This window comes from Nyctibius grandis, chromosome 16 (assembly GCF_013368605.1).
Source record: "Nyctibius grandis isolate bNycGra1 chromosome 16, bNycGra1.pri, whole genome shotgun sequence".
Lineage (NCBI taxonomy): Eukaryota > Metazoa > Chordata > Aves > Nyctibiiformes > Nyctibiidae > Nyctibius > Nyctibius grandis.
This window is the reverse complement of record NC_090673.1, coordinates 8,282,669-8,305,232: the sequence shown is the minus strand read 5'-3', so window position 1 is coordinate 8,305,232 and position 22,564 is coordinate 8,282,669. Positions and strand designations below refer to the sequence as shown.

At 44.1% G+C, this 22,564-nt stretch overlaps 1 protein-coding gene across 1 annotated transcript; it reads left to right on the top strand.

Moving 5' to 3' along the window:
* Positions 1-968: 968 nt before the first annotated feature.
* On the top strand, positions 969-17,023 carry TNFSF8 (TNF superfamily member 8). Its single transcript, XM_068414230.1, has 5 exons — positions 969-973; positions 1,788-2,019; positions 8,184-8,229; positions 16,002-16,073; positions 16,626-17,023. The coding sequence occupies exons 1-5, from the start codon at positions 969-971 to the stop codon at positions 17,021-17,023; spliced, it is 753 nt and encodes a 250-aa protein (XP_068270331.1).
* The last annotated feature ends 5,541 nt before the right edge of the window (positions 17,024-22,564 follow it).

The following is a 22,564-nucleotide window of genomic DNA, read 5'->3' as shown; positions in this document are numbered from 1 at the left end:
TGCAAGATCTTTGTAATTTGATTTGTCATGCATTTCAGAATGGCCACGTTGTCAAAGAAGGTTGGGGAGAAATGACAGTGTTAGAGAACCTCCACGTTCTTCTTCCCAAAGGGTGGTTTGCTGCTCTGCAGGACTGGCCACTTCAAGGGGTCAAATGAACTTTCATGGGCAGGACTGTGTAAATCTTTCCCTTGCAAACCAAGATTAATTTCCAGTACAAACCAGGGTGAGTGAGAACCACTGCTGCTAGGAGCTGTCCATAAGTTTTGCATCCACCAGGCAGGACCCAGCGGGTGAGGATCCACCTCATCCAACCTGTCAGACCTGAGTGACAGATTCCCTGAGGAAGGCCTGATCAAGCATGTTACACTATTGTCTCATCCTTAAGGAGAGGAGCAACAGTAGTAGTTACCGTAGTAAGATGCCAGGACTCTCTAATGTCAGGGGTGTAAAGAAGAATTGGATTAAAATAGAAAGGTACTACCTCTGGTTTGGGAGTGTCACAAGCCCAAATCAAAGGAAAGTGGAGAATTACACTCAATAAATATCTGCTTTTTCTTTTCTGATATTCTTCCTAAGGCATCTCTTGTTAATCCTTACTGAAGGCAAGATGTTGAGCTAGATGGACCATTGGTGACCATTGGTAAGATCCTCCTTGGCCTCTCTGGTGTCCTTGTATTACCAAACCGTGAACAGCTGAGACAAATTGGTTGGTTAACAGTTAGACTTGATGAACTTAAAGGTCTTTTCCAACCAAACCAATTCTACGAAATAATACTCCGAGTCATTTTGATCACGTTACACAAATTAACTGGCTTGCATAGATAAGAATCAAAAGAGGACACACATCTAACTGTGAAAATTTTCAGAAACACCCAAGCGTCTTTCGAGTTGGACTGGCCAGAAAGCAAGGAGTCATCTCACGTAAAAAATGCAGGGTCAGGAATGACTGATCCTTCCACATGGGAATGAAGTAGGAATGTTTCCAGTTAAAGAAATCTCGTTTGAGTTCTGTGAGAAGCCCCGTGGCTGGGTGATAGTCCCAGGCTAGGACAGAGGAGAGGCTTGTGGACAGGACAGAAAAGAGCATTAATTCGCTAGCTGCAAATAAGCCAGGCAGGAAGGTGCCTACAGACACCTGCCGTGAGCACATCCTAACATCATGCTTTCAGCTACTTTGGTGTGACCGCTTTTTCTCTATGCCTCTGCCTAGAACTTGCATCCTGCATCAAAGATGTCTTCCTGACACAGTTCTATGAAATGCTTCAATGAAAATCTCACCCAACATCTCCAGACCCTCACAGGCAAGAGCAACAGTCGCCAAACTCAAAGCCAAGATCACCCTTGAACACAGAGCTCTGGAGATCGCAGCTCTGGTATGCTACTGGTAATAAGAACAGGCTACTCTGTGCAACAGGAAGGCAGAGCTCTGGGGTGATTTGCTGTACCAAACTGTAGCTACACTGAGCAGAAAATGAAACAGAATTTGCATAGCTCTCCATTTCACAGAAAGCTAGCGACAGGGGAGTGGCGACTGATCTTGGTAACTGTTCACCTTCTGACATCAGAAACCTCCGATGCAGCATACAGGACTGCCGTCGCGAAATCCCTGATCAAGAACATGAAGCTCCTTCCCCTCTTCACAGCTGCGTCCTTCTTCACGCCCCCAGGTCCCTCTTCCTTTGTACTACAAATGATGAATTTTTTTTTCCAGATCACATGAGCCAGGATGAAGGGGGAAAATCCTGCCAGGAACAGAGATGGGCTGCAATTTGAACTTGATCAAGGGGAGATACAGAGCAGTACCCTGAGAGCTATATAAGAACGTGCTCGGCACAAGAGCAAACGCTTTTTCAGGCGAAGGACTCTCATGAATCAGCCATGCATGTGAATGAAGACACCGTTTCAAGGAGGCTTGGAGCCACTAACAAAACATGTTTATATTTCATCATCGCTACCCTTGTTGCGTTGCTCATCTTCACGCTAGCCACCGTCATGGTCTTAGTTGTTCAGAGGACGGTAAGCAAGAAATTTCTTACTTTATTCATTGGCTTTTTCTTTCCTTTTTTTTTTTTAACCTACTGCTTTCCAAAAATTATCCTGTGGCCAGAAAAATCAGTTGCTGCCTCCTGTTATAAATGCACATGAATGAATTAGAGAATAGAAAGATGAAGCAAAGAGGGAGAGAAAAGAACTTTCAGAAAAAGAAAACAAGCATTAATTTCTAGCATGCAATTTCTACTCTGTAAATGGAAATGGAAAGCTCATAATCCAGGACCCAGGCAGCCCTCTGTCCTGCCTTTTTAGGAGGAGAGAAGATAGATTAGTGGCTCAGTGTCTGCTGCCTAATTTTATATGTGTCTCCTGTTGCTTCTTCAGAGACCAACCACTGTCTGAGATGGTCTGGTAGTGTCTACGTGTGTTCCTCTGACATACTGCTACGTTTAGTGACGGACATAACACAAGACATCTCTATGTGGGACACTGTGTGGTGCTGTCTGCTGGGATGCACCATGATGCAGTGAAGCAGAGCTCTCCTGACCTACCCAGAGCACCAGATGGGGGCAAAGTATCTCGCTGCCCCTCTTTTTTTTGTCAGTCCTGTTCTTGGGTATGATTTTTAGTGCAAAAGTAGAGTTACAGCAAGGATAACCGAAGGGTATAAGTGAGACATGGTCTGACAAAAACACCTGTTCCCCCTGCCTACAGATATTTTTTTCTTCTTCTAATAAAGAGGACTGCTCTCAAGTGAATCTGGGGTTGAATGGGGAATCAGTGAGACAGTTACAGCCAGAGCAGAGGTACAGAGCGTTGTGAATATAAAAGTGCATTTCTGATCTTACCAGGAACGTTGCCATAAACTTTACTGTGGTAAAATGAGAGGTTAGAAGTTTTATAGGCTTTGAAATCTTACTGCAAAGATCTAAGTGCTGAAGTACCTCCACTACTATTCATAGAATGAAAACACAAGCGCAGGGCTGCTGGAGGAAGTTGGCCACGCAAAACAAAATACGATCTTTCAGCTCAATATTTTCTCCTACTGAATATACCCTGTGCAATTTGTGTGTCTGTGTATGCACATTATCCAGAAATTAAACCATGAAGGCTTGACTGATACTACTTTAAGTTGTACCAGAGAGGAGCAATTTACCTGAAATCAGCATTCTTCCAAAAGAGAAGGAGTTTGGGCACAGTTAGAATGAGACACAGGGGTTTTCAGATGATAAATAGTGGGACATTAAGGGAGATCTTTAAAATAACAGCCTGGGTAATTACAGAGTTGCCACAGCTTTCCTATATAATGAGGCTTTCATTTGTACTTATTATGAAAGTAAGCATTAAATTACCTCTCCATCAGGATAAATGCAGTTACACTAGTTGCCAGAGGAACAGTATTACTGAAAGAGTCAAAGTTTTCATTTAAAAGAGTAATGACATTATTGCAGCTGCTTTGGAAACAAGCTTGGCTGAAGGAGAAAGTAGGAAGCAGAGGTGTGTGAGAAACACAAATAAAATCAAGCAGCAATTTTACACTGCGAGAGGAATTTGGCAGTAAAAGCATAACTTCTGTTCTGGCTCTCAGGGAACCGAAAGACCGTCAGTTCAGAAGCAGTATAGTCATTCTCCATCCATGAGTGTCCAGACCAGGGAACAAGTGTTGATTCTGTGTGACACATTCCTCAAGAAACTCCAGGCCTTGCTCAAAAAACACTTTAGCTCATGGTCACACTGTCAGCATAGGGGTAGGCACAAACTCCTTTGGTAAATCCAGTTGTGGCTGCGCTGAGCAACTTGTAGTATGAATCCAGCAGCTCCAGGACAATGGGTCTGGGGGGTTCTTGTACCTGGAGCCCTATGGCTATCGAGTCCTGTTGCTGTAGGGAGTAGAGCATCATCTGTTGGCTTAATTATTTTCTTTGTAACTTCTCAAGAGAGGACCAACATTTTGTGTGATCAGTCTTTTGGGATGATCTGTTTTTCTCTCCAGATGTTATCAGCTGGATTGAGTGATCCTTGACCACAGGGGCAATGGTGGCAACTTCATGCCCTCCCTATGCTGAGCTGAGATAGAAACTTTTATTTTCCTCTGCCCAAAGGGGTGTTAGAGGGTCTCAGGGACAATGCAGGCCTTGTGACCCATGCCTCGGGTACCACTGCATTAAGAGGTGGCTTCTGGTGGCAAGCAGATCACACAGTCCCCTAGCCCCATTGCAGGCACATGGAAGTTGGCTGCTTGTCTTCCTTTTGATGAATTTACACTTGCCTAGTTAACGGCAGATGTATTGGGAAGGGAAAATCAAACTGTAAAAACAAGGCATTTGCATCACCCCAAAACTAGGTGCTCTGAGTAAGGGGAAGTTTAACATGAAAGACCAAAACAAAAAAGCAACTATGATTCCAAAGCTGTTTCTCTGAATCTAACAGCACTTCTAATACACGTTATACACACATCCCTCCTGGCATTTTCCAGCACCCCAAGAAATTTCCTTTACGCCTTGTTCTCAAGAAGGGCAGCACAGCACATTAGCGTCAGACCTGGGAAGGGTCATTTTTTCAAACTAACCCACATTTTTTGGAACTAATTACGTGTTGTGCCGAAGTCAGTTCAGTTCTTCAGCTTTCACCTGCAGAAGACCTTGGCTTCAGGCCATCCACTTGCCTAGATCCTTCACAAGTGACTGTTTTTTCTCTGGAATAAGAATAGTTGCTCTATGGTGGTCCATATAAGAGTGCTAAAACCTCCACCCTGCTGCTTGCTGCATTTCACTGCTGCTGGATGTAAGTATATATACACATCTATGTAGATATTTACGTATATAGAGAGATACATGTAAAATCAGTGAAAGAGTATGAGACAGAAAGGACTAGAGAAACGTCATTTTAAGACACACAGACCCCAGCAAATCTTATGCAGAACTGCGTGATATGCAGTATCAGAGGCCTAGGCCACCTACCTCTATAAACAAATTCTGTGTGAATGTCCAAAGTCCATGATCTGGGACAGTCCGTCACCACTCTGGATTTTATAGACTTCAGATTTTTTTTACCTCCAAACTGCGTGGGCAAATCTTTTCAGCACCGTTAAGGCACCAGTGTGGCTAATGCTAAAAGTCGGTGCAGTTATTTATATTTGCTGATCTAGTGTTCGAGGCTGCTGGAGCCAAAAATGTACAACCCCTTTAAGCAGTGGGCCTGCCGCAACCATTCCTGCACTATCTGTTTGGCGATTTATGTCTGCTTAAAAATAATCTCACCCAGGGCTGCCACAACCGGTGCCTCTGGGCTCCCTCTGGCGGACAGCCCTGGAAAAAAGTAAAAGAAAAAACAAACAAAACACTGAAAATTGCCCCTGAAAGCAGATTTCCCACTCGCTGAATACCACAAGAAAACCACTGAGGCATTTTTAGAAGAAACCTGTGCTGCTCCAACTCTTGCCATCGGTATTCTGCACAGTAACAGTCACCTGCTGCCTAGAGGTGTCACTTTGATTGGTTTCGTCAGTACTGTAAAAACTGAATTTCACATGGGGCTCTGTTTCCTGCAATGCTCGTTATCAGATCAGCTGTGGGGCCAGCGCTCCACTTTCTGGGGTTTTCACATCTAGTTTCTGGCTTTGCCTCTTGGCAACTCAGGGCCACCTACCTAAAGTGCCACTGCCTGCCTTCCCCCTCGGCCAGAGACAGATAATGGTGGCTTGAGGCTGAGGAGAAACACGGGAGAGCCTTGAGGCTTTATTTCTTGGAGGACAACAGTCCAAAAAGCTTGTCTGCACAGAGCTGTGTGGATGTGCTCTTGGAAGAGCCCTGGACCTAGTTAAGGTGACCCCAGGCCAGTTTCTGGGGGACTGTGGTTTCAGGGTGTGTTTTCTTGGACCTTTCTAGAGGTGAATACACACTTCAGAGACCGCTGGTCAAGTGAATATTCACAGTTCTGACACAGGAGATTAGAGTGACCCTCTAGCAGCATCAGTCTGTCTCAGCTTGGAAAAATTTCTTGTTAAATGATTAAGGGAAAGAAGAAAGAAATATCTTTCACTGGCACTTGATTATCATTTTCTCTAATGAAGCAAACTCAAATTATTCTGCTTGCTGAGTAAAAACTGAGATCCTTCATCATCAGCACCCAGATCACTCCAGACAGGGTGAAACTCATTGCCATGAATTCTTCCTGAGCTGGCACCGTAGAATTTAATCTCTTTGGGCTCCTACTGTGTGCCTCTTTGCATTCCAAATTACAGCATTACATGCAATATTTTTGCTGTTAGAAAAAACAAAGAAGTAATGCCAGTAATATTTCAAAGCAAGCTCTAAAGTTTCATTTGAATATCTACTCAATTGTCACTAAAATAAATTGCATTAGTATTTGCTGTTTTCACCCACTGGGAGATTTCCTAGGTGAGCACACAATACATTAGTGCATTTTAATTTTGTTCCTGTTGCCCTGACTACAAAGCAAGCTGTGAGCCTTCAGCCTTGTCCTGCACGCTGTCTCTGAGGGAGGGCTGCAAGGTGAACACCTCACTGATGATAATGTCTCAATCACTTTACCAAACACTACTCTACAGGCAGCAGTGGATCTGCGGCCTGATTTCATTTCACATAATCTAGTTGGGGACAGAGCATCCCCTTTCTCTCATGCAAAAAACCCTTTAATTCTCCACAGAGGGCAGAAATGCTCATACACTGCATTGAAAAGTAATGCTTCCCTGCGCCCTGAGTGCATGCGAGAGGTACAGTGCAGGGGTCCAAGACAGGAGCTGAGAGGCTCTGGCAGACGGTCCTTGGGAGTGTTTTCAGCCGAGACTGTTCTCAGTCCCACATTTGATGACACATATGAGAGCTGCATGAGAGTTTGCAAGGGAGGATGTAACCTAGGGGACCAAAAAGCTTGGAAGTGCCTGGTCTTTCAAGTTACAGCTCTAGGTTCCCGTTCTTCTCCTAACCCAGCAGCCTTCCTGTACAGCTTAGGAAGATCACCTGGAGAAATACTGTCTCAACAGATAACTTCTCCCCTGTCCTTACACAGGTGTGGGGAAAGCAAATGAACAAATCATATATTACAGACACCCAAATTATGAAGCACCTATGCCATCTCTCTGCATAACACAACACACTGGCATTAGACCAAAGGATAACATTGCTTTGCCAGGAGCAGATGCAGCTCTACCCTTCAGCTGTGGTTGAAAACACAGTCACATTAGGCCAAAGTCTAATTAAAAGTATTCTTAAACATTTAAGGCTAAAACATTAGGTACCACAAACAGACACAACATGACTTCTCTCATGTCCAACCGTCTTCATTCGCCCCACACCACACGTTATCTTATTTACACACAGAAATAAGGTGCTTATGTTTTAAGACCACTATGGATGAAGTTGCCTCCTACTACATTCATGGTGTGCCTCCTTTCTCACAGGATGTTAGATGTTCTGCTAAAGCTGGTAACAGCTTCCCAACTTTCTTCCTCTTGGTCATCCTGGTCAGTCACTGGAACAGGGTCCCCAGGGAAGCGGTCACAGCACCAAGCGTGTCAGAGTTCAAGGAATGCCTGGATGATGCTCTTAGTCATATGGTTTAGTTTTAGGTAGTCCTGTGAGGAGCAGGGAGTTGGACTCGATGATCCTTATGGGTCCCTTCCACTCCAGATATTCTATGATTCTATAGTAAATTGTGCCTGGCCTGGTTAGCCTGCATGGTTAGCCCAGGTAATTGGTATCCAGATAAGAGGCTCTCAAGCGTGTCCAGTCCCACTCTGTCTTACTCTGTCTAAGCTTTGCAAGCCACAGAGTGAGGTTTTCAGGGCTTGTGCTTCCAAATCAGTCCCAAAAAACACCACACACATTTCTTACTGCACTTAGAGAATTGCTGGCTGTGTCAGAAATGTGGATTTTTCTACACTAGAAAAAAAAAGGCTGTGACAAGGGTTGTGACTGATATTTGGATGAGTGCGGAGAGCTTGCCAGAGCTGTTTGCTCCACAGCAATCCCTCACTGACCTGTGAGGCTCTATAGCAGCCATATGCTCTGCAGTGCCTGGTGCTGGCTCCCTGCACATCAGGCTCTGTATTGCCTTCATGGCATGCAATCGAAAGTTTTAAGAGCCACTTTTAAAGCAGGGTTCTACTTGAACATGGATATGCCCTGCTCCTGGAATAATCATCCCTTCTCTTGCTTCTCTTTCAGGCAGCAGATCCTGCCACGGAGGGTATCGCAAAACCTATCAAGACAGGTAAGACACCTAAACAATACACACAATTTGTCTCATTTGTAATGCAAATATTGCCCAGGATCACAAATAAGCCAATTATGCACACCTTAACATTTCACATAAAGTCTCTTCTTGGTGAAAAGCCAAGGTAGTGAGGAAAAAAAAAAAAAAAGAAGAAGAAAAAAGCTTTCAAATTACTCGGTACCTCCGGAAACCACTGCATGGCTGAGGAAATAACAAGTATGCCTGAATCTGCCCTGAGGTGTCTTTGCAAGAGAGCCTTTTTTGCCAGACGATGTGAACTTCAGTCTGACTATTAGGTCTAATTTTAAGGTCTGGCTCTTGCACATGTGGGTGTAACATCCCCGTCTTCACAAGGCCTGGGTGCAAATGCGTTGGTATGTATTTCAAAACAACTGAAACTCTTCCTGTGCTCCTCTGGCCTGGAGCAGTCATGTGTTTCCCTCTGGTTTGTGGGGAAAAGGGAGGAAGTAAGGGGTCAGTCTAGAAGGGACTAGTGGAGAACAGCAGCAAGAGGCACAGAGCAAGGAATTAAAATGGGCAGAGTATGAGCACAGGGAGCCCAAAATAGGAAAAACTGTCCAACTAGACCAGCAGAGACAGTGTACCAAGATTCTGCTTTTCCTTAGTGTAAATCAGGAGGAGGACTATTTATTTCATTGACATTGCCTCCCTGGTTACACGGCCCTTAGGACCAAGTATTCTGACTTCTTGCAAATACAAGTTCATACTCAGTCCCGGGGGATAGGAGATACCATTGCCTCCCACTCTACAGATGGGAAAAATGAAGCACAGTGTTCATCTAGAAGTGATGGCAGAATGGGAAATCGAAGTTCAAGGTCCAGAGAGTCTTAATCATGTAACCATGTTCTCTGCAGCTGCGTTTTTGCACACAGGTGACATAAGGCATCATTTAGGCAATGCATACTCTATCTTGGATAATTTTTGAATCCGGGACTCTTCCGTGTTGAGCTTGTTTCATAGCCCACAGGTCTCAAAGTACTCCCTGCATGTCACTGTGTCCTGGACGGTATGGCCCCAGAGCAGAACCTCTGCCCCTGTAAACCAGTGTAATCTCAGAGAAGTCACCAGAACTGTGCTGGTTTTCATGGCTGAGTTTTACCTCCACTTAGGAAGAGATAGTGAAAGCTGTCGGTGTGGAGTCTAGTGATTGACAGAGCAGGAGCCACAGAGACTCTATCTGTAGGTCAGTATTATTTCAAAGCAATGCACGAGCAACACTGGCATTCCCAGGGCAGGGAGAAGAGGTCTCACTAATCCAAAAGTGCATTGCAATATATATATATATATACACATATATTTATTTTAAATTTCATATCAGGCAGCCTGTGCCAATTGCTTTTTCTCCTCATCAATAACTGGCAGGTGCCAGGCAGGAGGAATGCACTCTCTCCAGGAATGTACAAGATGCCATTTCATTAGCCAGAAACCTTTCTGTCTTTGGGTCAATATCAATTAGAGGCACCCTCTTGCTCTGAATGCTGCTGCTGAGATTATGCCATTAGTGAAAGACAAAGGAGGGAATGACAGAGAAACGCCACAAGGCAGGAAGAGTTGCTGGAAGCTGTTTGCAGTGGGTGTAAGTGCTCTATCAGCCTACCCCTCACTGCCTATCTGTTTCTACTGTACGTCTCTGGCAGTGTAATGGAGCATTAAAGTGTAAGTGAATTACAATGGCCTTTTATTTCTCTCTTAAAATGCATAAAGCAGGGCTAATTGATTAATATACCCCAGTGGGTAATTTACTGAGGCCCCTTCAGCAGGGAGCTCTGTCATACGCTGCCAGGTATCACTTGCTGACTTCTAAGCGGGGAGTTGCAGCAACTGCTGCAAGGTCCCATCCAGAAGCTGCAAAGAGGCAAGAAACAGAAACGCAAGAAACATTTCTGGATGGGGACTGCGGTGAGGCTGAAGTTGCTGTGGATTTAGATTTCGATCTGTGTCTGCCTCTCAGGCAGCCCAGATGTGGATAGTGTAATTCGGATGCATTTTGTACCCACTTTGTTCACAACAGGGCTTCGAAGCCCTGTGTTGTAGAAGTGATCAAGCACGAAAAAAATGAGCATTGCCAGCTTGCCAGGTTGGTGCTCAGCCTTGCTCCAGCCCCATGTCAGTACCACCGGGGAGATACTAATGGGGGATGCAGGATTGTGCTAGTGGGAACAGCTGGGGTTCACTCAGGCAGAGACTATTGTAATGCAAATGGACAGTGGTCCAGACACGGCTACATCTCTGAATTAATTTTGTAATAAAGCAGGAAAAAATCGATGATTTAATTTAGATTTCCAATGAGATTATGTTCTATTATTAGCTAAACACCAGTGGGCACTAAAGCAGATTTATAGACAGTTTACGTTCCTGACTCAGCTCTCAGTCCCCAATGGATGGGTTTGCAGGAATCCACAAGCAATAGCTGAGAGTGATGCAATGTCAGCTGATTAAATGTTTGTGTGAAAAACTATATCAATCTCCTCAAAACCTCTGTGCCGCTGTCAGTGGAGTAGCTGAGCAACAGGGGGGGAAGAATTCAATTAATCATGAACTAAATGTTTGTGAAATGCTCTTTCTGTGGAAATAATTCTCCGTGGAAACTCATCCACATTTCATAAGTATCAAACCATACATTAATAAGGCCCAGAGAGGTATTATTGTTAGGTTCATTTTTTAGAGGGAGTACTAAGTCACAGTGAAATTTATGACCTGCCAACATCTAGAGAGGTTCAGCCCTCGTCATCTCCTTGTTCTCTCTGAGCCTCGTTTCCCCATAAATGTTGTAATCCTGGACCAATGGCTTTTTTTGTTATTTTGAGCTGCAAAGACATAATACCAAAATCTCTTCTCATTTATAAAAGGAAAAACCTGCAGATACATATGCACGCACACACTATTTATAGATATTTTTGTCTGGCAGTAAGATCCATTAGCAGTTGACAGACCAGGAAAGGAAATCCAGCACCCCTTTCACAGTTTCAATGGGAAATAGGTTCCCAAATAAAAATCTGGCTCCGAGAAATTCAGATAATACAGGTGACATTCGCATCCTTGCTACCCTGGAGTAAATCAGGCTGAAGCCAGTGAAGCAAACAAGCCTTTCCAGATTTGCAGCAATATCTCTGAGTACAGTTTGGCCTTTTGCAACTGAATCTTGTCTCTTCCAGTCTGGAATTGTACCAGTGCAACACTAATGAAATTGCTGGGTTGTTAGTCACAAATCCCATGATGGTGCATTCTTCAGAGGTGGATATTTCATGTTTAGACCATGTAGTTTTTTGCCTTCTCAGCTTCAGTACATGTATGTGTTTGTGTGCATAAATGTGAAACCATATAAGGTTCTGTCTGGTCTTGGGGAGGTCAGGGCAGATGAGCTGTGTTTCTCAGTTCAAACTATTTTGGCAAAAATGCTAGAAAGAGTGCACAGGCATCCTCCTAGGCAAGCATCCGGAGGAAACTGCAGAGAGACCGATTCCAGTCAGTCATAACGGGAGCTGGTTTCTTCTTTAATTAATCATGAGATGATCAATATTGCTACAAAATGCTGAATGTTACATCTTCCGTCTCTCCAATACTTAAAACGCAAGTTATAGATGAATATATAAAGAGATACATATATAGATGAATAGCTCATGAAGTTATGTGGCCTATGTTATACTGATGAGCACACTGGAGACTTGGATAGTCTTGGCCTTAAACTGTACAAGTTTGCCAGTAGTCAGGTGTGCAGTGATAAGTTCATAAGAAGTTTTTCCTACATTTGGAGGAAAGAAAGTGATACTTCTAAAGTTTATGTTTTTGGAAAGAGGTAACATGGGTAGCTGAGTTCAGTTCCCTTTCAATGCTCAGGACTAGAGTGACAGTCTGTGGGTTTTCAAGGACCAAAGGCACTCGGGTGCATGTGTGACAGGCACAGCCACGTGGAGCCCAGGAGAGGACATCACCCAGCTGGCGCTTGTCCCAGCATCACTCTAGTGGGGACAGTCCATCAGCACCAGCCGGCAGCTGTTTGCAGGACACTTAATGAGATGGAGATATCTATGGGGACTTCAGATAGTGGATACTGAGAAATAAAATTAGGCAAGTTCTGCTAACTCTAGCATGCTGGTAGAGATGTATGAAACCACCTTGCCTAATTTTATAAGCACTTAAATTAGTGGTGGGTACAGAGGAATTGAAAGCTGTTTCTTGCCTGCCCGTACTTCTTTACCTCATAAGGTTAAGTTCAAGTTTTTGACCAGCTCTTGTGCCTGTCCACACTCAGCCTCCAGCTAGTTGTAATGCCACACACAGTGCAGAGGAATATCACTGTAAGAGGCGACTGGTACTAGGACAAACCTCAAAAACTCCATTTGAGGGGCTTTCCATGTCTGGGTAGCAACACTTTGCAGACTGACATGCCACTTTCACCTTTTGGTTTCAGGGCCCTTAGTCCATGCTCCTGTTATACCCATCTCAGAGGTGGGGAAACTGAGGTAGCCAGCAGCGAGGAGAGTTCCCAGGCAGAGTTACATCTCCTTGGACCTGGCTGGCAGCAGCCCATCTATCCACATGTCCCACAGCCCTTGGGTTTCTCCTGGCAGGACACAGACTCTTTAGGTCCTGCTGTGTTTTGAATAGACTCCTTCCATTTTGCACTGCAGGTGGAAATCAGGGGAATGTCAGTGAGGCCACAGCTCCTCTGAGTCCCATCTCACAGTCCTGCGACGCATCCCCTTTGGCTTAGCGGGGAAAAGCTGCTCATGGAAATAGTCTGGTCCTTTTCCTCAGGGATGTGCCATCTGGGTGCTCATGTTATGGTACAAGGGGTCAGGAAGACAAAAGTGAATTATCTCCTGATAGCTTCTCTAGGACAAACTAGCCTAAATGGTTTCCTAAGTCCTCTTTTTTTATCAGCAGGCTTCCTTCAAGCAGCCTGATCTACAGCTTCTGTGCATCACAGTGGCCAATGAAACCAGTGTGGTCTCCTTGGTACTTAGTCCCAAACGTGGCTTTGCTTTTCCTCCTTCTCACAGTATTTTTAAGCTCATATAATCTTATTGACTTCAGTGACATTACTTCTGATTTACACTCTTACTAGTGCACAGCCAATCAAGCGACATGACTGAACATATCTATTGATCAGTCCTGAAATTCTAGTAATTTCAGTGTCTCCTGGCTTGCGCTGAAATGTTTCAGATAAAATAATTAACCTGAGAGATAAAACTAGAAAACAGTTATAAGCTGCCTCAGCAGTGCAAGAAACGGAAATGTCTCTATAAAACATTTTTTTTTCCATTAATTGCCTTCTCAGAAATGCAGCTGATGTCACCAAACAAACGTCTTAAACACACACACACATAAAACTTGCTGGCACCAATAAATGTAAGTACAGCTTTGGAAATGCAAAGTGAGCTGGTTCAGTGAGGGGTAGATCTTGAAAGATGCCATGAATATCCTGAGACAGCTCGTGCCTGATGGGGCTCCTGGCAGCACCAGGCTGTGTGTAGGCACAGCACTTTACTTGCTTAGCAGATGTTGCAGGGCTGAAGCTTCCAAAGCCTGTGTGAGCAGCAGGGGATTTTCTGCTTTATAGGGTAAACTCCCTAAAAGCCACCGAGTTTCTGTGAGAATACTGTCCCTTCTCGCAGGACACTTGTAAAGCGAGTGGGCTCAGGGCGCTGACTATGCGTTACCAGAGGCTGTTTCTGCCACCGTAACAGCTTTAGTTTGCAATAAGGGCCAGAAGGGTTTTCTCCTATCCTATGCCATATCTCCACATCTCTGTAGTGTCTGTGCACTCACTAAAACACTATATTGACATGACTAACATCAGGAAAGGAGGCTTTGGTTTTTCTTTGGGGATTTCCAGCACAGCCAAGGCACTTTGATGCTCGACTTACTCATTGTTGGAGCACAGTGAGCACCTGCTTCCCTCAAAAGGGTTTCAACTACTGAAATCAGAGAAAGATTGCAATTCTTTCAAGGTATCCACAGCCTCCTTCTGCAACAGCGAGTGCAAAGGGTGCAATGTTACAAATCACCAAGCAGGGGGAACCTGTGTGTGGGAACTTCTTTTCCCTGATTTAATCCATCCTCCTGACCAAGTACCTCTTAGTAATCAGCCATGCAGATACCACAAGTGTCTGGAGATCTGAATCTCTTTTTTGTACCCTTAGTTTCAGGAATCCTACGAGACTAAGATCCTTGTCTCACTTTGCATTTAGTAGACTCCTTCTTGTTCATGTAAGGACCACGTCAGATCATGTCACCTGATGTCATAGAGTACCATCAAGATTCAGCAGAACTTAGTTTTGTGTGTTAACCAGTCCTTCAGAGACCCTTGTAGGGCAGGTGACTCTTATGCCAATTTTATAAACTGAGTCACAGGAAAACTTAGGTGATTTGTGTACCCTGGAAGAGGGGAGTATAATTCCATAAGGCTTTACTGAAACTCCTTCATACTTTATTCCCGGTATTCAGCTATAGACTAAAACACAGGAAATGCCCAATCTCCCGTCTGAGCTCCTATGCACATCCCTTCCACAGCCACAGCAGGGCCAGGAGATGTAAAGAAAGAGAGCCAGTGCAGTGAGAAATAGCCATCTACCTGTCTGGTTACAGCCACTGGGATATACGCTATTTTCCTGAACCTGTATCTTGTCTGTGCATCCATATGCCCGTGGGCTGCACAGGGTAGTACAAACTCTGCTCTATACAGTCACAAAATAAAGCAGGAATAATCAGTGTCATTCCCTGAATGCCCAGTAAAGTGAGAGGAGGGAAAGCTCACACAGAGCAGGTGGGAAGGTGAAATGTAGATGGAAAGGAGGTGAAATGCAAGGAGGGGTGCAGGGGCCGGGATGCAGGATCTGGGACACGGGGATGTAGTGTCAGGTTGCAGGACCTGGGAGACGGGGATGCGGGGCCGGGATGCAGGGCCCGGGATGCTGTCCCGGACGCCGCCCCGGGCGCGGTGCCGGGACGCAGGGCCCGGGATGCGGTGCCCGGGATGTGCTGCTGGGATGCTGTCCCGGACTCCGGCCCGGGCGCGGTGCCGCGGCAGCCCGCGGTGCGGGGGAGCCGCCCGCAGTGCCGGGCGCGGCCGCGGGAGGGAGCCGTCCCCTCGGCGGGGCAGCCCCGGCGCCTCTCCGCCCCGGCGCTGCGGGCTTGGGGACATTCCCGTGCCATTCCCGTCGCGCCGCGGTGCTGGGCTGTGCGTGCCCTTCCCTGCCGCGGTGGCTGTGCGGGAGCTGCCCTGTCCCGGCTGCTCCAGCCGGCAGCTGTCGGGTCTGACCCCCGCAAAAACCTCACCTAAAGTCCTGGCGACATCCACACTTTAACGTTTCAAAAGCACCCAAAGACCCATTTTCAGAAGTATGTTCCAGTTAAATGTTTAAAAGCCTTTCTCTGTAATTGCCCTTTAGAAATAATTTGGTTAAATTACATTTACCAGCACTTAATTTCTGTTTGTAAGAAGGAGAATAAGAAATACAATGTTTTGGACTGATAGCTGCAATCTACCCTAGCTTCAGACTGTTACAAGTTCATTAGTCTAATTACGCTGGTATGAATGCCATGTGCAGACCAGATATGATCAGCCAAGGAGTAAGATTCATCTCTCCTACATGCTGTTCTAGCTGCTGCTGCTTGTCGCTTTGGAGCTGCTGCGGAGTTTGTTCATAGCGTAGTTATAACAAATAAATGAGGTGCCAAATGCTGACAGCATTTTACAGTACCAAAATATCAGGAGTGGTCACTTAATCTGTTGTTTCCTTCAGGGAACACCTCCGAAGACTATTTAAGAATCCTACAGAATGTCCCGACCAAGAGAGCCGCTGCGTACATGAGAGGTCAGTGGGGGAGCCCAGTGGAGGGCAAGAGGTGGCAAAGAGAGATTGCAGAGCTGGCTGGAGAGTGGGCTGTTCATGGTTATTCAAACTGGGTTTAGTGGCAAATAGCTTTTTGACCAAATGGGCATTTTATAGGAAAAAAAATCCTTAGCTTTCCTGAAATGTGGGTATGTTTGGTGAACCCCCTATCTGATCATACAAACTTCTTTTTTTGAACTTGTTAAGAAAAAATAAATAAAGAGATACCTTCTGCACACAAACATACACCTCCATTATTTCCCTTTAAATATTGCAGAAGGCCATTTTCACTGCATCTGCCTGCCTTGGGTTTCCCAAGGGCTGTGTAAGTCCTTGGAACTTTTTAACACCTCACTTCCATGTGTGAACTCCCCGCCATCTGGCCAGGGCCTTTTCTTGGAGCTTCCTGCAGGAAAACCACCAAACAGGTATCTCCATGTACCAGGAAATACACTGCTGCAAGTCACATACAGCTGAATTCAGGTCGCTAGAGCTCAGCGGCTCATTTTAAAATTTGTTTGCTTTCCTTTCTAGTGTCCAATCCAGTAAACAGTTCAAAACTGAGCTTGGTCGAGAAGGGTATTTGTGAAGACATCCAGTGCAAGAGTGAGGAGCTGGTGATACGGACACAAGGCGTCTACTTGATCTATTGCCACTTGAACTTTCACTTCCCCAACTGTTCAAAGAGCCCCACTGACCTCAAGATAGAGTTCCTTGTGAATGACAAAGTCAACAGGCAAACATTAACCACATGGTGCGCATCAGAAACATGCCAAGAAAAGTCTTTCAAGACCCTGTTCCAGCTCCATTTGACATACCTGAATGTGAAGGACCGAGTATCAGTAACACTTAATCATCCTAAATTCTTGAATGAAATTTCTCTTCCCAATGAAAACGTTCTTGGGGTCTTGAGGTACAGCGATGAAATGTGAGCAGCTCTCTGACTTCTCACTGCTGCCCAGACTTATCTTTCTCTGAACAACAGTAGCCTGCTTTTACTAGGCAACACCTTGTTTTAAATTTCTGTCTTACCTCATCGCTAGGGTAAACAAGGAACTTTGTGAGTGTCCCAGAACAAAATCTAACAACACTGCAAGACCCACACCTGACAGATTCCTCTGCTTTGGCTCAGGGTTTGTTGTTGGACTCTCCAGCGTATAACCCACAGATCTGCCAACAGTTCTTCAAAACAATACAATCCTCAAAAGGAAACACAGATTAAAAAGTAATCAGATTATGGGAAGAATACGCAATATTGAGACTTTTTGGCTAACAGACTGCTGGCAAGGTGCCTGTGCTCAGGAGATGGGGAAATCTTTTTAACTGAATTTTATGGAGTAATATTTTGACATGATCTTTCCAAAAAAACTAACAGTCAAAGCTTGTAACTAAGACTTTCTTTACAACTGGAGCATGCAACCACAACTGGAGTAGGTTTATGGACAGATCGTACAAAAGCAAAGATGATGAAATTATTGACTCTCAGGCTGGTGCCTAAAGCTCTGGGACAGGATGTAGGAGATTTGGGACTTACAGGATATTTCTGTGCTGCATTCTTTCTATGGACTTTATGCAATTTACTTCCAAGTGTCTTCCCTTTCCCTATTTATCCATCTTTTCTATTTAAATATTAAGCTCTTTGGGGCAGAGACTTAGTATATGCACAGTGCTCAGCCTCTGTTCTCACCTGGGTTTTCTAGACCTTTTCATAACAAACATTAAAATAGTAATCTACTTGTGCCATGTAACAAAGTTCATTACAATACATTTTTGTTGAATCCAGTCCTGCCTATTTGACAGTACCCTGAGTGACACCAGACCACGCTGGTGTATAAATACACCTCTGACACCTGCACTTTCTGAAAAATCCACGATTTAGGTCTGAGGTCCAGACTTTCCCAAAGATAATTTCAGACCTGGCCCTCAACGGAGAGCTGTGGTGTTCGAGCACTCCAGAGGATAGCTGTTATTTGAGCTGCTTTGGCTGACCAGCAAGCTTAGATAATGAAGGATAAAAGAGCGTTCTCAGGCCCTTGTATTCTATGAATTGCAGAAACACAGGCTTTTGCTTGAAATCTAATTCTTACAGTGTGGGGAGAGAAGGGACCAAAGAGTTACAAAAGCTGGTACTAGTTCACTTTCCTCTTTTCCCTTCTTCCCTGAGACCCTACTAAGATCTATTTTCACTGGTGTTAGAGCTTTTTCCCTTGTGTACCTGTACCTTCTTTCCTTTACATGACTAGAGCTTGGTGAACTGTTCGCATCAAAACATTTACTCATAGATTTAGTTTCTGGCTTCAGAAACTGAGTGTTTTATTTTTCAAGCTCAGTTGATGTTGTCAACTGATGTAGCTTAGTCTGTGCAAGCACACTCTAAATACTCCTAGTAGTAGTAATTTGCTACTTGTGTTGTGTTACCAGAAGCTCATGGTATGTATTGGTTCGTCCTATTAACCAGGTGACTTCAAAATGCACATGAAACTTTCAAAGGGTCATGAGCAATTGATGTGATTCATTGCTAGAGATACCTGCTTTCTGTTGTGATAAACACTGATGAAAACAAAAAATCCTTTTGCTATTAACGGTTGGGGGAAAAAAAAAAAAGAAGAAAACTAAATCCATGCTTTCTTTCTTTCTTTTCCCCTTAAAGAAAATAGATTTATTTTTATAAGAGTCAGCTTACCCTGCCTGTGACTTTCTAACCTCCCCTGGAATCTCCTCACCCCTCTGGACCCTATAAATCTTTCATGTCTCTGAACAGGGTTTTTAACCTCTATCTGCCTCCATGTCGATACACATGCCTAATGCCCAGAGGAGTTTAAGCAAGTCTGGTAGTCAGGAATCACAGCTCCTGAATATAGAAAAGGCAGCTAATGAATGAAAATATGCATTTACTCACACATACCCCACTGCCCCCGCCTTTCCCTGAACTCTTTGAATTGAAAGAGAAAGACCATTCTTTGAAAAAATAAAGCAGCTCTCTGCATAGGATGATTTTATTCTATTATTTTGCCAGATGGAGAAAATCCTGACAAAGCAGTGCTAAGCTTCTCAGCCCCAGGCTTTTTAATACCACAGGATAAAGCAATCTGGCCTCTACTCTGTTGCCTCTGAGAAATAAGAATAAATTATAGTCATAAAGAGAGCCCATTAATAATGTTCAATTTTGCCATCAGTTGCAAAAATGTTAAATAGCTTTCACTGAAAGAAGGCCCTGAGCCAAGCAGCAGCCTCCGTGCTTTCTGGCAGGCTCCAAGTCACTTCACTCTCATTCTTTTTCCTTCTCTTATTTCCCAGTTTTTTGAAGCAGGTCATTTTTGACAACAATCCTGTACTAAAAAAAAAAAAAAGTCTAGGCTGATCCTTCGCACAATGCCGCGTCTTTTCAGCAACATGAACAGCAATGCACCTTGGGGAACAACCCGTTCCCACGGTCTCAGCTTCATCATTTGCAGCAGATGAGCTTTTCTGCAGGCGTGTCCTCACTCTTCTGGGGAGCACCTCGGACCTACAGACCCTGCTCTAGTTCCCCACCACAGATGCTCAGTCCATGAGAAAGGGAGCGCTACTGAAAGCACTGAAGTCACGGAGAAATTTTGAAAATTCCTGCTCTTGTCCTCAGATGTGGCAAACGTGTGGCTTTCTGTGCGTATGCTCTACTGCTAACTTGACCAGAAAGAGGAAGCAACAGGAATCTCACAAGCAAGTCTGCTCTGCTGAGGTTTCTTGGCCCTTCTCAGACACCAACAAAAAAGCTACACTTTCAAAAGTTTTCCTGCTTGGCTAAGAAGCATCTATGGGAGTTAATATATGCCATTATTCATAATCTTGGTTGATAGAAAAAGATGTGTATTATCGGCTTAATTCTGGCTGTTGTTAATTGCTATAGAAAATTTTAATAGGAACTTAAATAGAAGTCAAGTCAATGCAATACACTGCCACCCAACCTCGCCCAGGGGCAGCAAACCAAAATCAAATGCAGTTTAGTATCAGAGATTACAGAGTTGGATCTGAACTTCACCGAAGCTGTGAAGACTTTGAATCCAGGATTGCTATTAGATTTCACCTCCTGTGAAATTGGCCTGAACTCAAACTCCTCAAAGCTTAGATCTGAAAATTAGGTCACGGCTTGTCTGACACAGATTCGTTATTTAGGCTATGCAAGTGCTTACTGAGGGACTTGGGAGTTTTGCGTTCACTTCTAGTTTTGTTTCATTTTATTTTCTTCAGCACTTCCCAGAGGGAGGAAATATCACAGTCACTTCGAGAGAAATCCTTTACTGTGCCATGGGCCAGCCAGGGACTGTGGGCTACCTAAAAACACACAGCAGTCCTATGATCCCACCGGGATCAATAGTGCACTGATCTTCGGCACTCCTGCACTCCTCTTATGCACCCAAATTCCTTCGGAGAGCAAACAGCATTCTGCAAAAGCCTCAGCCACTTTCTCATGTTCTTAAATTAAAATTATTATTCTTCATAATGCTATTAGCTACAAAAATTACAAGCAGCTCTATTTGTTTTCAAGCGCCCTATCCTGCAGTTAAACTAAAAAAGGGACTACTCAACACAAATAATCAACCAAAAAGCGAAGTAAGTAGAGAAGCCTTTGCTTTTTGTGACCTCTAACTGAGCCTTACTGACAGGACTTTAAAAAATGGAAGTGATACAACTTGTGTTTGGTGATAATAGCAAGGGAAAACCTCAAAGCAAAGGCAGTTTCTGTAGGAGGAATAACTGTAAAAATGCAAATTCTGACGAGCAACACTTGTGACAACAGGAGTTGCACTCAATGACCTCAAAAACCTCTTCCAGCCTTGGCTTTTTATGATTATAATAGGCTCAGTTTCAAGAAAGCATCATGGACTACGAGAATACAGAGCCTTGGAAAAATGTTCTGGCAGAGTGCATCCTGCAGCAGTGCCCTAGCCCCCCAGGGGAGCTCAGCTGAAGTGGTTTAAATGCCTGATTTCTGTTTTCAGTACTGATCCCAGGAGCTTGAAGATTTGGGGTGGAAGAGGGTAGAGACCAAAGAAGGACAGCACAGCACTTTCTGATATCCAGGTGCTTCCAAGGACAGTGAAGGTGGAGAGCCCCCAGAGCCCGACATTTGCATCAGTGCCAGAGCCTTCAACCCCTCCACACTCAGCATCCCCTCTGGGCCGTAAAGGGCTCGCCTCAGGCAGCAACCACCCTCCTCTGTTGTAAGATGAGGATGTTGTACACCATGGTAGAGTCACCAGTTTTTCCTGAGATGCCATATCCTGCAGTATTGGCACACCATTTCCCTTCAGCCATGTTCACAGCATCTAAATTTAGGATCTCTATTTCCCTCTATAGCCAATGTGAAGCAAGAACCTCCAGTAGATGAGTCAGAGCACCCAAAATAGCTGCCTAGATAAGACATAGTCAACCGCTGAGTGAGTCTTTACTCAGTCCGGTCACCGGGTCCTCGGTCTCAACAGCTTCATTCAATTCAAGATAAATAAAAGATTATTTAATCTGTGGATTTATAATTTGTGGACACTTTTTACTGATAATTTATGGACACCTCCTACAGCTTCCCACAGAGTGCTGGCAGCTTTGAGGCTGTGTGAAGCTCATGGGAAGCCAACGGCTCCCAGCAGAAGATGTTTGTAAGGTAAAACACAAATGCCAACTAAGTTATTGGATTTATGGATGCAAAAGAATAAGATTTTCCTGCTTAGATCATATTCATTCCCACCAGCACCTATTGCTTGGACTTGTCTAGAACTGATAGAGGGAGAGCAACATTTTGGAATTAGGCACCAATTCAATCCTTAGGTTTTGAAGCCACTGTTTTCTCATCTAAAACTGTCTAGTAAATATTTGACAATTCTTTTAATCCCTTCAGTTTACACATTTTCTATTTCCTTGTGTTTCTGTTATTTTGCTTCTTCCCCTCTTTGCTTCTATTTTTCAGTCTCTATTTCTGCATAAAAATGGATGGGAAAAAGCAAATAAAAAGTAAAGTAAGGGGGGGGGGGAAGGGTAGGAAACCAAAGAAGTGTGAAGAATTGGGGGGAAGAAAACCCTGTTTGAACAGTTAAATGAGCTCTACAGAAGCTCTGACTCCAAGGATGTGAGTGAGTATCGGCATATACAACAATCTGACAATAAGTATTTCTAAAGCTTATTCTTTAGAGGAAGAATAAGTTTAATGTTTAAAAATGAGAATTTTATGCAATTTTTTAATACTTTATATGAATGTAATTACAGGGGCTTCAACCAAGTTCCTCAAGCTTGACAGTGGCAGAAGAGCAGAACTTTTGCCTCTGGCAAGCAGAATTGTGTGCAGTGTAGTAAAGCCTTTATATTTAAAGGGTATCTTTTTCATGTATAAACCCGACTGTGTTGTGAGACAGATCATTGGGGGCTTTAGCAATAGACACATATGAAATGTCAAAAGAATTATATCATGTAAAATGAAATCGTTCTATGTTAATTATTGC

Excerpts from the sequence above, each read along its gene's own strand:
- TNFSF8 (XM_068414230.1), top strand. Across the intron at positions 8,230-16,001 it reads CGCAAAACCTATCAAGACAG|GGAACACCTCCGAAGACTAT; the intron begins GTAAGACACCTA and ends TGTTTCCTTCAG. Across the intron at positions 16,074-16,625 it reads AGCCGCTGCGTACATGAGAG|TGTCCAATCCAGTAAACAGT; the intron begins GTCAGTGGGGGA and ends TTTCCTTTCTAG.